Genomic DNA, 14,879 nt, shown 5'->3' with positions numbered 1-14,879 from the left:
TGAGCCTGTGGATGGCCTTACAGGACTACGTGCTGCTTGGCCTGCTGGCACCATTCATCTCTGGTGTTACTTCTGGGTAAGACACACGACAAGCCCCGCCTCCATAGGGGCAACACAGAATGAAGGGATCTATAATCCCGGGAGGGTCACACACAGGCAGGAATCTGGGGGTGTGATAGCGGGGTCACTCACAATCACACCGTGCATACTCACATAGGAGGAGAGAGCAGAGTGCTGGGAAGAGAGTGGAGAATGAACTGAAATATGCCGAGCAGGAAGGAAGAGAATAAAATAACGAATGAGGATAATTCTGTGCACTGGGCGGAGCTCCGTACCTTCCGTATTCCAGAAGGGTGGAGTGTACGCGGGACTCCTCCTCTGTCAGCTCAGCGGCGCCCTCTTGTCTCTTGTATTTCCTGCGCGGTTTGTAGATATCCTGCAGGGGGCGACAACCAGAACATGTCTAATAAACTGCTAGTCTTACCCCCCGACCCTTCGCCTCAATCACCAATCAGGACATCACCACAGCCCCTCCTCCCCAATCCTCCCCACCTCCACAGCCCCTCCTCCTCACCTCCACAGCCCCTCCTCCCCACCTCAACAGCCCCTCCTCCTCCCCAATCCTCCTCACCTCCACAGCCCCTCCTCCTCCCCAATCCTCCACACCTCTATAGTAAAAGGTAATATAATCAGCTGAAAGCAACCTGATACCGGCGTCTCCTGATCTCATCTGTTTATTATGTGTGTCTCTCCCACTGCATGTGCGTCCTACGGCTGCATTCCCATTGTTAACCAAGTCGCCTATTGTTTATGTCTGTCGGGTCATCTCTTAGGCCGCGTACACACGCGCGGACTGTTCGCCCCAACCTTGTTCGGCAAACAGTTTGTCAAACAGTCCGCTCAAAATTTGCATGAGCGGACTTGCCCACACACGAGCGGACTGTTTGACGAACAAGGTTGGGCAAACAGTTCGCTCAACTTTTGAAATGAACGGACTCGCCCACGTAAGGAGGAGGCAAATCCGCCCATTTCGAGCGCGTGTACAGGTAGGCGGGGCCCGCGAAGGAGACGTCGCGGGCTCCGCCGCCTGGAATGGGCTTAAAGGGGAACCCCAACGCCGAAAAAAATCGGCGTGGGGGTTCCCCCCCAAGTCCACACCAGACCCTTGTCCGAGCACGCTACCCGGCCGGCCAGGAAAGGGGGGCGAGCGAGCGCGCCCCCCCTCCTGAGCCGTACCAGGCCGCGTGCCCTCAACATGGGGGGGTGCCTTGGGGAAGGGGGGGGCCGCGCGGCCCCCCCACCCCAAAGCACCTTGTCCCCATGTTGATGAGGACAAGGGCCTCTTCCCGACAACCCTGGCCGTGGTTGTCGGGGTCTGCGGGCGGGGGGCTTATCGGAATCCGGGAGCCCCCTTTAAGAAGGGGGCCCCCGGATACCGGCCCCCCACCCTATGTGAATGAGTATGGGGTACAATGTACCCCTACCCATTCACCTGTGAAATAAAGTACAAATAAAAACACAACACAGGGGGAAAAAATATTTTATTGCACAGCCGGGGGTCTTCCGTCTTCGGGGGTCTTCTCGCCGGACTCCTCCGCTATGTGTGTGTAGCTCTTTTGCCAGCGGAGGAGTCCGGCTTTCTTCCTCCCCGCCGCCGGCCTCTTCTCCCGACTTCGGGGGTCTTGTCCCCCTCTTCGGTTCTTCTGCCGGGCCACCGCGCCTGGTCCGGTGGCCCGGTCTTCTGTCGCCGTCTTCCGTTCTTCTGTCGCCGCCTTCGGTTCTTCTGCCGGGCCACCGCGCCTTCTTGTAGCTCTTTTACAGGCGGTGGCCCGGTCTTCTGTCGCCGTCGCCGCCTTCCGTTCTTGTTCTTCTTCTTGTTCTTCTTGTTCTTCTCCAGGCGATGTTGACACGTCGCTCCCTCCGGCCGGAATGCCAGAGCCGCCCTGCGCTGTGACTTATATAGTGACAATGGGGCGGGGTCACATGGTATATGTCACATGGGTTGATGTCACATGGTGACCCCGCCCCCTTACGATGTCATAGTCCCCATGTGACATCAACCCATGTGACCAACCCATGTGACATATACCATGTGACCCCGCCCCATTGTCACTATATAAGTGACCGCACAGCGCGTCCCCGGCATTCCGGCCGGAGAGCTCGTCGAGTCAACATCGCCTGGAGAAGAACAAGAAGAACAAGAAGAAGAACAAGAACGGAAGGCGGCGACGGCGACAGAAGACCGGGCCACCGCCTGTAAAAGAGCTACAAGAAGGCGCGGTGGCCCGGCAGAAGAACCGAAGGCGGCGACAGAAGAACGGAAGACGGCGACAGAAGACCGGGCCACCGGACCAGGCGCGGTGGCCCGGCAGAAGAACCGAAGAGGGGGACAAGACCCCCGAAGTCGGGAGAAGAGGCCGGCGGCGGGGAGGAAGAAAGCCGGACTCCTCCGCTGGCAAAAGAGCTACACACACATAGCGGAGGAGTCCGGCGAGAAGACCCCCGAAGACGGAAGACCCCCGGCTGTGCAATAAAATATTTTTTCCCCCCTGTGTTGTGTTTTTATTTGTACTTTATTTCACAGGTGAATGGGTAGGGGTACATTGTACCCCATACTCATTCACATAGGGTGGGGGGCCGGTATCCGGGGGCCCCCTTCTTAAAGGGGGCTCCCGGATTCCGATAAGCCCCCCGCCCGCAGACCCCGACAACCAACGGCCAGGGTTGTCGGGAAGAGGCCCTTGTCCTCATCAACATGGGGACAAGGTGCTTTGGGGTGGGGGGGCCGCGCGGCCCCCCCTTCCCCAAGGCACCCCCCATGTTGAGGGCACGCGGCCTGGTACGGCTCAGGAGGGGGGCGCGCTCGCTCGCCCCCCTTTCCTGGCCGGCCGGGTAGCGTGCTCGGACAAGGGTCTGGTGTGGACTTGGGGGGAACCCCCACGCCGATTTTTTTTCGGCGTTGGGGTTCCCCTTTAAGCCCATTCCAGGCGGCGGAGCCCGCGACGTCTCCTTCGCGGGCCCCGCCTACCTGTACACGCGCTCGAAATGGGCGGACTTTCCGAGCGGGAACAGTCCGCTCATTTCGAAAGTACAGCGGACAGGCCCACACACGGGCGGACTGTTCGCTCAAACACAGTTTCAGCGGACAGTTTTTCGGAATTTCCGAAAGACTTTGTCCGTCCAACTGTCCGCTGAAACTGTCCGCTGAAAGCCCACACACGAGCGGACTGTCCGCCCAAACACTGTTCAGCGGACAAGGTTGGGCGAACAGTCCGCCCGTGTGTACGCGGCCTCAGAGATGTGATTAATATTGTGTCCACGTTACGGAACCATCGTGGGATGTTATATGTTTATATTGATTAGCTGACTATTCCATTAGATTGATGTTCACGTCCCAACACTGACCCCAACACCCCCCTCCACCAACCATAGCTTCCCAACCTGCGACCCCAACACCCCCCTCCCCCAACCCTAGCTTCCCAACCTGCGACCCCAAAACTCACTCAACACCGCCCTCCCCCTCCACCAACCATAGCTTCCCAACACTCACCCAACACCGCCCTCCCCCTCCACCAACCATAGCTTCCCAACACTGACCCAACACCGCCCTCCCCCTCCACCAACCATAGCTTACCAACACTCACCCAACACCGCCCTCCCCCTCCACCAACCATAGCTTCCCAACACTGACCCAACACCGCCCTCCCCCTCCACCAACCATAGCTTCCCAACACTGACCCAACACCGCCCTCCACCAACCATAGCTTCCCAACACTCACCCAACACCGCCCTCCCCCTCCACCAACCATAGCTTCCCAACACTGACCCAACACCGCCCTCCACCAACCATAGCTTCCCAACACTCACCCAACACCGCCCTCCACCAACCATAGCTTCCCAACACTGACCCAACACCCCCCTCCCCCAACCCTAGCTTCCCAACCTGCGACCCCAACACCCCCCTCCCCCAACCCTAGCTTCCCAACCTGCGACCCCAAAACTCACTCAACACCGCCCTCCCCCCTCCACCAACCATAGCTTCCCAACACTCACCCAACACTGCCCTCCACCAACCATAGCTTCCCAACACCGCCCTCCACCAACCATAGCTTCCCAACACTGACCCAACACCGCCCTCCACCAACCATAGCTTCCCAACACTCACCCAACACCGCCCTCCCCCTCCACCAACCATAGCTTCCCAACACTGACCCAACACCGCCCTCCACCAACCATAGCTTCCCAAACACTGACCCAACACCGCCCTCCACCAACCATAGCTTCCCAACACTGACCCAACACCGCCCTCCACCAACCATAGCTTCCCAACACTGACCCAACACCGCCCTCCACCAACCATAGCTTCCCAACACCGCCCTCCACCAACCATAGCTTCCCAACACTGACCCAACACCGCCCTCCACCAACCATAGCTTCCCAACACTGACCCAACACCGCCCTCCACCAACCATAGCTTCCCAACACCGCCCTCCACCAACCATAGCTTCCCAACACTGACCCAACACCGCCCTCCACCAACCATAGCTTCCCAACACTGACCCAACACCGCCCTCCACCAACCATAGCTTCCCAACACCGCCCTCCACCAACCATAGCTTCCCAACACTGACCCAACACCGCCCTCCACCAACCATAGCTTCCCAACCTGCGACCCCAACACCCCCCTCCCCCAACCCTAGCTTCCCAACCTGCGACCCCAAAACTCACTCAACACCGCCCTCCCCCTCCACCAACCATAGCTTCCCAACACTCACCCAACACTGCCCTCCACCAACCATAGCTTCCCAACACTGACCCAACACCGCCCTCCACCAACCATAGCTTCCCAACACTGACCCAACACCGCCCTCCCCCTCCACCAACCATAGCTTCCCAACACTGACCCAACACCGCCCTCCACCAACCATAGCTTCCCAACACTGACCCAACACCGCCCTCCACCAACCATAGCTTCCCAACACTGACCCAACACCGCCCTCCACCAACCATAGCTTCCCAACACTGACCCAACACCGCCCTCCACCAACCATAGCTTCCCAACACTGACCCAACACCGCCCTCCACCAACCATAGCTTCCCAACACTGACCCAACACCGCCCTCCCCCTCCACCAACCATAGCTTCCCAACACTGACCCAACACCGCCCTCCACCAACCATAGCTTCCCAACACTGACCCAACACCGCCCTCCACCAACCATAGCTTCCCAACACTGACCCAACACCGCCCTCCACCAACCATAGCTTCCCAACACTGACCCAACACCGCCCTCCACCAACCATAGCTTCCCAACACTCACCCAACACCGCCCTCCACCAACCATAGCTTCCCAACACTGACCCAACACTCACCTAACACTGCCCTCCCCCTCCACCAACCATAGCTTCCCAACACCACCCTTCCCCTCCGCGCTGATACAGCGGCCAACCCACACCGTCTGACTGCTTATGTTGGCGATATGTTCCCACGGTCCCATCAATCTTACAACAGCCTCAGGAGTTTCACTCACACAAGTCTCGGTCAGAGTCCTCACCGCCTTCTCCCGCCGGCTGGCAAACTCTTCATCCTGCAAGATAGAGAGATGGGGGGGTGACTACTGGCACTCAGCTTCACCCATAACTGGAGGAATTCATTCATCTGATGAGAAATCTAGACCCCCCCCCCCCCCCCCCGATCCTTCCCTGAAAACGCTTCTTACCTGTAATGCTGATCCTCTTGATTTTCTATTTTCTGATCACTGACCCAAAAAAGCATGCAGCCAGTGATGTCACAACACAGGAACCAGGTGACATAGCAAGGATAAGTATGAGGAGAACGAGTATTTTCAGAAGTCACCCAGCAGGAGCCCCCCCATGTGTTATCCAGGAAATGGGGCCATGTTGGCGGCCCGTATAACACACCCATCCTCATCCTCCACCATGATGAACATTCATCCTCATCCTCCTCTTCCTCCCTTCACCATGATAAATACTCACCTCTGGGAGTCGATGATCCTTCTGGAACTGGGATACAGAGTAGGATCGGATGTAGTCCCCCATCTCCTGCCTGGTCTCTATGGCGCGTTTCACCAGCCACTGCCAAACAAACACAACATGTGAGTCTCAGAAACACGTCCTGATTCGCCACCCCACTTACCCCCCCGTCCCGCTTCCTCACCCCACTCCCCCCGACCTGCCACCTAACCCCCCCCCCCCTCCCTGGCCCACCACCTCGCCTCACTCCCCCCGGCCTGCCACCTCACCCCACCCCTCCTCCCAAGCTGACCCACCACCTTGCCCCTGGACCCGCCACCTCCCAACTCGGCCCGCCACCTCACCCCCTGAACCACCGCCTCCCAACCCGACACGCCACCTCACCCCCTGAACCACCGCCTCCCAACCCGACACGCCACCTCACCCCCTGAACCACCGCCTCCCAACCCGACACGCCACCTCACCCCCTGAACCACCGTCTCCCAACCCGACACTCCACCTCACCCCCTGAACCACCGTCTCCCAACCCGACACTCCATCTCACCCCCCCCCCCCCCCGCCACCTGACCCCCTGAACCACCGCCTCCCAACCCGACACTCCATCTCACCCCCCCCGCCACCTGACCCCCTGAACCACCGCCTCCCAACCCGACAAGCCACCTCACCCCACCCCTCCTCCCAAGCTGACCCACCACCTTGCCCCTGGACCCGCCACCTCCCAACTCGGCCCGCCACCTCACCCCCTGAACCACCGCCTCCCAACCCGACACGCCACCTCACCCCCTGAACCACCGCCTCCCAACCCGACACTCCATCTCACCCCCCCGCCACCTCACCCCCTGAACCACCGCCTCCCAACCCGACACTCCATCTGACCCCCCCCCGCCACCTCCCCCCCGCCACCTCACCCCCTGAACCACCGCCTCCCAACCCGACACTCCATCTCACCCCCCCCCCCGCCACCTCACCCCCTGAACCACCGCCTCCCAACCCGACACGCCACCTCACCCCCTGAACCACCGCCTCCCAACCCGACACGCCACCTCACCCCCTGAACCACCGCCTCCCAACCCGACACTCCATCTCACCCCCCCCCCACCCCGCCACCTGACCCCCTGAACCACCGCCTCCCAACCCGACACCTCACCCCCTGAACCACCGCCTCCCAACCGGAAAAGCCACCTCGCCCCCCTGCCACCTCCCAACCTGACCTGCCACCTCGCCCCCCAACCCGCCACCTCACCCTTCACTTAATTGAAGCCCTGCAGAGCTAAGACTGGAGAGATGGCGGCTCCACCAGGAAATTGCAGCATAGTGATGAGGGGGATGCAATGTAAAGGAGGCATGAGACGGTTGTCAGCTGACCAAGCCCGGCCAATGGTGGTACAATAACCTCCCCCGCATGGCTTCCACTCACCTGGATGACAGGGAAGATGTGGATGAAGTCCAGGCCTTGGATCTGGTGAGGCTCCAGCCTCTGAGGACATTTCATCTTTGGAAGGGCGGATACGATCTTCTCAGTCAGAGCTCTGCCAGGAGAGAACAACGGTCATTGGTAACCATGGCAAAAGTATGAGGTACTCTGCTCCCAACTCGGATCATCCTCATGGAGATTGGGGCTGAACACCAGCGGGGCTCCTCCACAAATCCACAACCAGACTGATGGTGGAGAATTCCCCCCCCGGAGCCCCAAACATAGCGGGTAGGTCCTCAGTATTCTTCCGGAGCCGACATGTGGACAGATTTACAGACAAACCTTCCCGGATCTCCGACTACCTGCAAAGAGACTGACCAACCCGACAAAACCGCCCAGCATCTCCATGTATGGGGTAGGTAGGTGTGTATTCTGTAGGGGGAGGGGTAAACCCATGGGCGGGACTCAGCCAGTCACCCCCCCCCCCATTACCATTTTGTCCAATCACCAGGTATCCTGAGAAACCCAGTTTACTCCTCTGTGCTCATCTCCCCAACCCCTGAAAAATAAGCCCCGCCCCCTCCAAGCTATTACATTTGATTGGTCACTTAGGCTGCCTATCATATTGAGGGGTGTGAGGAATTGGGTACAAGGGGGGCGGGTGATATGAGAAGTATTGTCACCCATCGTTACATCAAGTCCAACCCGTGTGATTATATGTCAGTGTTACATTGTATATCATGTATGTTGTGTGATTATATGTCATTATTACATTGTATATCATGTATGTTGTGTGATTATTTGTCAGTATTACATTGTATATCATGTATGTTGTGTGATAATATGTCAGTGTTACATTGTATATCATGTATGTTGTGTGATTATATGTCAGTATTACATTGTATATCATGTATGTTGTGTGATTATGTGTCAGTGTTACATTGTATATCATGTATGTTGTGTGATTATATGTCAGTATTACATTGTATATCATGTATGTTGTGTGATTATTTGTCAGTATTACATTGTATATCATGTATGTTGTGTGATAATATGTCAGTGTTACATTGTATATCATGTATGTTGTGTGATTATATGTCAGTATTACATTGTATATCATGTATGTTGTGTGATTATTTGTCAGTATTACATTGTATATCATGTATGTTGTGTGATAATATGTCAGTGTTACATTGTATATCATGTATGTTGTGTGATTATATGTCAGTATTACATTGTATATCATGTATGTTGTGTGATTATATGTCAGTGTTACATTGTATATCATGTATGTTGTGTGATTATATGTCAGTGTTACATTGTATATCATGTATGTTGTGTGATTATATGTCACTATTACATTGTATATCATGTATGTTGTGTGATTATATGTCAGTATTACATTGTATATCATGTATGTTGTGTGATTATATGTCAGTATTACATTGTATATCATGTATGTTGTGTGATAATATGTCAGTATTACATTGTATATCATGTATGTTGTGTGATTATATGTCATTATTACATTGTATATCATGTATGTTGTGTGATTATATGTCAGTATTACATTGTATATCATGTATGTTGTGTGATTATATGTCATTATTACATTGTATATCATGTATGTTGTGTGATTATATGTCAGTATTACATTGTATATCATGTATGTTGTGTGATTATATGTCAGTATTACATTGTATATCATGTATGTTGTGTGATAATATGTCAGTGTTACATTGTATATCATGTATGTTGTGTGATTATATGTCAGTATTACATTGTATATCATGTATGTTGTGTGATTATGTGTCAGTGTTACATTGTATATCCTGTATGTTGTGTGATTATATGTCAGTATTACATTGTATATCATGTATGTTGTGTGATTATATGTCAGTATTACATTGTATATCATGTATGTTGTGTGATTATATGTCAGTGTTACATTGTATATCATGTATGTTGTGTGATTATATGTCACTATTACATTGTATATCATGTATGTTGTGTGATTATATGTCAGTATTACATTGTATATCATGTATGTTGTGTGATAATATGTCAGTATTACATTGTATATCATGTATGTTGTGTGATTATATGTCATTATTACATTGTATATCATGTATGTTGTGTGATTATATGTCAGTATTACATTGTATATCATGTATGTTGTGTGATTATATGTCATTATTACATTGTATATCATGTATGTTGTGTGATTATATGTCAGTATTACATTGTATATCATGTATGTTGTGTGATTATATGTCAGTATTACATTGTATATCATGTATGTTGTGTGATAATATGTCAGTGTTACATTGTATATCATGTATGTTGTGTGATTATATGTCAGTATTACATTGTATATCATGTATGTTGTGTGATTATATGTCAGTGTTACATTGTATATCATGTATGTTGTGTGATTATATGTCACTATTACATTGTATATCATGTATGTTGTGTGATTATATGTCAGTGTTACATTGTATATCATGTATGTTGTGTGATTATATGTCAGTATTACATTGTATATCATGTATGTTGTGTGATTATGTGTCAGTGTTACATTGTATATCCTGTATGTTGTGTGATTATATGTCAGTGTTACATTGTATATCATGTATGTTGTGTGATTATATGTCATTATTACATTGTATATCATGTATGTTGTGTGATTATATGTCATTATTACATTGTATATCATGTATGTTGTGTGATTATATGTCAGTGTTACATTGTATATCATGTATGTTGTGTGATTATATGTCATTATTACATTGTATATCATGTATGTTGTGTGATAATATGTCAGTGTTACATTGTATATCATGTATGTTGTGTGATTATATGTCAGTATTACATTGTATATCATGTATGTTGTGTGATTATATGTCAGTGTTACATTGTATATCATGTATGTTGTGTGATTATATGTCACTATTACATTGTATATCATGTATGTTGTGTGATTATATGTCAGTATTACATTGTATATCATGTATGTTGTGTGATTATATGTCATTATTACATTGTATATCATGTATGTTGTGTGATTATATGTCAGTATTACATTGTATATCATGTATGTTGTGTGATTATATGTCAGTATTACATTGTATATCATGTATGTTGTGTGATTATATGTCAGTGTTACATTGTATATCATGTATGTTGTGTGATTATATGTCACTATTACATTGTATATCATGTATGTTGTGTGATTATATGTCAGTGTTACATTGTATATCATGTATGTTGTGTGATTATGTGTCAGTGTTACATTGTATATCCTGTATGTTGTGTGATTATATGTCAGTGTTACATTGTATATCATGTATGTTGTGGTCGTTCAGGTGATTATCTAATAGTTTCTACCAATGCCCCCCCGCTGAGACCACCGCCTGTGGAAGGGAATTCCACATCCTTGCCACTCTTACAGTAAAGAACCCTCTACATAGTTTAAGCTTATACCTCTTTTCTTCTAATTTTTATGAGTGACCACGAGTCTTGTTAAACTCCCTTCTGCGGAAAAGTTCTCCCTATTGTGGGGTCACCAGTCCGGTATTTATATATTGGGGGTCACCAGTCCGGTGTTTATATATTGGGGGGTCACCAGTCCGGTATTTATATATTGTGGGGTCACCAGTCCGGTATTTATATATTGTGGGGTCACCAGTCCGCTGTTTATATATTGTGGGGTCACCAGTCCGCTGTTTATATATTGTGGGGTCACCAGTGCGGTATTTATATATTGTGGGGTCACCAGTGCGGTATTTATATATTGTGGGGTCACCAGTGCGGTATTTATATATTGTGGGGTCACCAGTGCGGTATTTATATATTGTGGGGTCACCAGTCCGCTGTTTATATATTGTGGGGTCACCAGTCCGGTATTTATATATTGTGGGGTCACCAGTCCGGTATTTATATATTGTGGGGTCACCAGTCCGCTGTTTATATATTGTGGGGTCACCAGTCCGCTGTTTATATATTGTGGGGTCACCAGTCCGCTGTTTATATATTGTGGGGTCACCAGTCCGCTGTTTATATATTGTGGGGTCACCAGTGCGGTATTTATATATTGTGGGGTCACCAGTGCGGTATTTATATATTGTGGGGTCACCAGTCTGGTATTTATATATTGTGGGGGTCACCAGTCCTGTATTTATATATTGTGGGGGTCACCAGTCCTGTATTTATATATTGTGGGGGTCACCAGTCCTGTATTTATATATTGTGGGGTCACCAGTGCGGTATTTATATATTGTGGGGTCTCCAGTCCGGTATTTATATATTGGGGGTCACCAGTCCGGTATTTATATATTGGGGGTCATCAGTCCGGTGTTTATATATTGGGGGGTCACCAGTCCAGTGTTTATATATTGGGGGGTCACCAGTCTGGTATTGTTATATTGTGGGGTCACCAGTCCTGTATTTATATATTGTGGGGTCACCAGTCCGGTATTGTTATATTGTGGGGTCACCAGTCCGGTATTGTTATATTGTGGGGTCACCAGTCCGGTATTGTTATATTGTGGGGTCACCAGTCCGGTATTGTTATATTGTGGGGTCACCAGTCCGGTATTTATATATTGTGGGGTCAGCAGTCCGGTATTGTTATATTGTGGGGTCACCAGCCCACAATACACGGAAGGAGGCTCCACCTCTATGAAGTATGCGGATATTAGACCCCCCCCCTCTGCCATGTTCCCGCCTACTTACATCTTCTGGCCAATGGTGGAGTTCTCCTGGAAGAGAAGGTCCACATCGATGTCGAAGTTGCAGGTGGTGATACACCAGGTCATCCCGCCCACAACCTGGAGGCGGAGACAAAGTCACATGATGCAAAGAGTGTGTAGAACTGCAGGGGGTGTGGCCCAAAGCAGCCAATCAGGTTTTGTGTTGTATTCTTTAGCACTCTGATTGGTCACAGCAGACCACACCTCCACCTCCTGCAGACAACCAATCAAAAGCTCACCTTGTCGAAGGGGGAGAGCCCCTTAATTCTGGCCCGGAAGTATCCGGCCGCCACCAGCAGCTCCAGAATCTCCGACAACTTAACATTCTGCTCCTCGTCTTCCCGACTCTCCACCTGAAACCACAGGACCGCGTCACCAGGGACCCGCCCACTGCGTGATGGAGGGACCCGCCCACCGCGTGATGGAGGGACCCGCCCACCGCGTGATGGAGGGAGGGGCTACCAGGGGACCCGCCCACCGCGTGATGAAGGGAGGGGCCTACCGGGGGACCCACCCACCGCGTGATGGAGGGACCCCGCCCACTGCATGATGGAGGGGGCTACCGGGGGACCCACCCACTGCGTGATGGGAGGGAGGGGAGTACCAGGGGGCCCGTCCACTGCGTGATGGGATAGAGGGAGGGGCTACCGGGGACCCGTCCACTGCATGGTAGAGGGACCCGCCCACTGCGTGATGGAGGGAGGGGCTACCGGGGGACCCGCCCACTGCGTGATGGAGGGAGGGGGCTGTAATCCCCGGTGATGAGTGTAGGAGAGGGGGTTGTAGTCCCGTGTGAAGGAGGGAATTGTAGTCCCCCCGTGGGGGAGGGGGCTGTAGTTCCTGGAGATGGGTGTAGGGGAGGGGGTTGTAGTCCCCGCTGATGATGGGGAGGGGGTTGTGGTCCACGGGGGGAGGGGGTTGTGGTCCCCGGTGATGATGGGGGAGGTGGCTGTACTCCGGAGGGGGTTATGGTGTATGGGTGTAGGGGAGGGGGGGTAGTAGTCCCGTGAGAAGGAGGGAATTGTAGTCCCGGTGGGGGAGGGGATTGCAGTCCTGGGGGAGGGGGTTGTAGTCCCCGGTGGGGGAGAGGGTTGTAGTCCCCCGGAGATGGGTGTAGGGGAGGGAGTTGTGGTCCCAGTGGGGGAGGGAGTTGTGGTCCCCGGCGATAATGGGGGAGGGGGTTATGGTCTCCAGAGATGGGTGTAGGGGAGGGGGTTGTAGTCCCCGGTGATGATGGGGGGGTTGTAGTCCCAGGGGGAGGGGTGTAGTAGACCCCGGAGATGGGTGTAGGGGAGGGGGTTGTAGCCCCGGTGGGGGAGGGGGGTTGTGGTCCGGAGGGGGCAGGGGGTTGTGGTCCCCAGAGATGGGTGTAGGGGAGGGGGTTGTAGTCCGGAAGGGGTTATGGTCCCCGGTGATGATGGGGGAGGGGGTTGTAGTTGCGGGGGAGGGGGGTTGTAGTTCCCAGAGATGGGTGTAGGGGAGGGGGTTGTAGTCTCTGGTGATGATGGGGGAGGGGGTTGTAGTCCGGAGGGGGGAGGGGGGTTGTAGTTCCCAGAGATGGGTGTGGGGGAGGGGGTTGTAGTCCGAAGGGGAGGAGCTTGTAGTCCGGAGGGGGTTGTAGTCCCCAGAGATGGGTGTAGGGGAGGGGGTTGTGGTCCAGGTGGGGGGAGGGGGGTGTAGTCCCCGGTGATGATGGGGGAGGGGGTTGTAGTGCCCGGTGATGATGGGGAGGGGGTTGTAGTCCCCAGAGATGGGTGTAGGGGAGGGGGTTGTGGTCCAGGTGGGGGGAGGGGGGTGTAGTCCCCGGTGATGATGGGGGAGGGGGTTGTAGTGCCCGGTGATGATGGGGAGGGGGTTGTAGTCCCCAGAGATGGGTGTAGGGGAGGGGGTTGTGGTCCAGGTGGGGGGAGGGGGGTGTAGTCCCCGATGATGATGGGGGAGGGGGTTGTAGTCCCTAGAGATGGGTGTGGGGGAGGGGGCTGTAGCCCGGAGGGGTACCTCGGGTTCGGGGTCTCCTCGGCTCATCTCTCCTCTTCCTCTCCGGTCACATGACCGCAAGCTGACGCATCACGTGACGTGAGGGGCGGGAGATGAACAACCCTAGCCCCGCCTATTTCTCTCTGGTTGGTTCGGTATGTATGAGGAGGCGGGGCTGGCAAGAAGCTCAGTGATTGGCGGTGTTAAATAAAAAGAATGAATGGTTGTCGCTGGGAGCGCGGACAGTTCTCATTTCTGGATTCCTGTATAGGAGATTGCGGGGGGGAGGGGGGAGAATACTTCAGTACTATTCAACATCAAAATATATGAAATGCGAAACTCCGGTGGGTGTAACAAGATGTCCGCTTGGCAACTTCTGACTGCCCTTAGTGGGGTGTACCAAGATGGCCGTGACACTACGTCACTTCCGTTACCTATTCTGCAGAGGTCCCAAATGTCCCTCATTCCTCCTCATCTGTCCCTCATTCCTCCTCATGTGTCTCTCATTCCTCCTCATCTGTCCCTCATTCCTCCTCATGTGTCTCTCATTCCTCCTCATTCCTCCTCATGTGTCCCTCATTCCTCCTCATGTGTCCCTCATTCCTCCTCATGTGTCCCTCATTCCTCATGTGTCTCTCATTCCTCCTCATTCTTCCTCATCTGTCCCTCATTCTTCCTCATGTGTCCCTCATTCTTCCTCATGTGTCCCTCATTCCTCCTCATCTGTCCCTCATTCCTCCTCAT

General features: G+C 52.6%; 1 protein-coding gene across 1 annotated transcript; it reads right to left on the bottom strand.

Moving 5' to 3' along the window:
* Positions 1-139: 139 nt before the first annotated feature.
* Positions 140-14,283, bottom strand: LOC143958200 (coiled-coil domain-containing protein 93-like). The gene is made up of 8 exons (XM_077467673.1): positions 14,157-14,283; positions 12,398-12,511; positions 12,142-12,236; positions 7,411-7,522; positions 5,997-6,095; positions 5,531-5,587; positions 336-436; positions 140-234 (listed from the first exon to the last, which is right to left on the bottom strand). The coding sequence occupies exons 1-8, from the start codon at positions 14,181-14,183 to the stop codon at positions 210-212; spliced, it is 630 nt and encodes a 209-aa protein (XP_077323799.1). The 5' UTR covers positions 14,184-14,283; the 3' UTR covers positions 140-209.
* Between the last annotated feature and the right edge of the window lie 596 nt (positions 14,284-14,879).

The sequence above is a fragment of the Lithobates pipiens genome, unplaced genomic scaffold (assembly GCF_037356315.1).
Source record: "Lithobates pipiens isolate NorthernLeopardFrog02 unplaced genomic scaffold, aLitPip1_a1.2 Scaffold_102, whole genome shotgun sequence".
NCBI lineage: Eukaryota > Metazoa > Chordata > Amphibia > Anura > Ranidae > Lithobates > Lithobates pipiens.
Note: the sequence above shows the minus strand (reverse complement) of the source record. Positions and strands in the feature narration are given on the sequence as shown.

Coding starts and splice junctions, on each gene's coding strand:
- LOC143958200 (XM_077467673.1), bottom strand. CDS start 14,183: ATGAGCCGAGGAGACCCCGAACCCGAG. Junction 12,512..14,156: donor GAGGAGACCCCGAACCCGAG/GTACCCCTCCGG, acceptor CTGTGGTTTCAG/GTGGAGAGTCGGGAAGACGA. Junction 12,237..12,397: donor GGCTCTCCCCCTTCGACAAG/GTGAGCTTTTGA, acceptor CTCCGCCTCCAG/GTTGTGGGCGGGATGACCTG.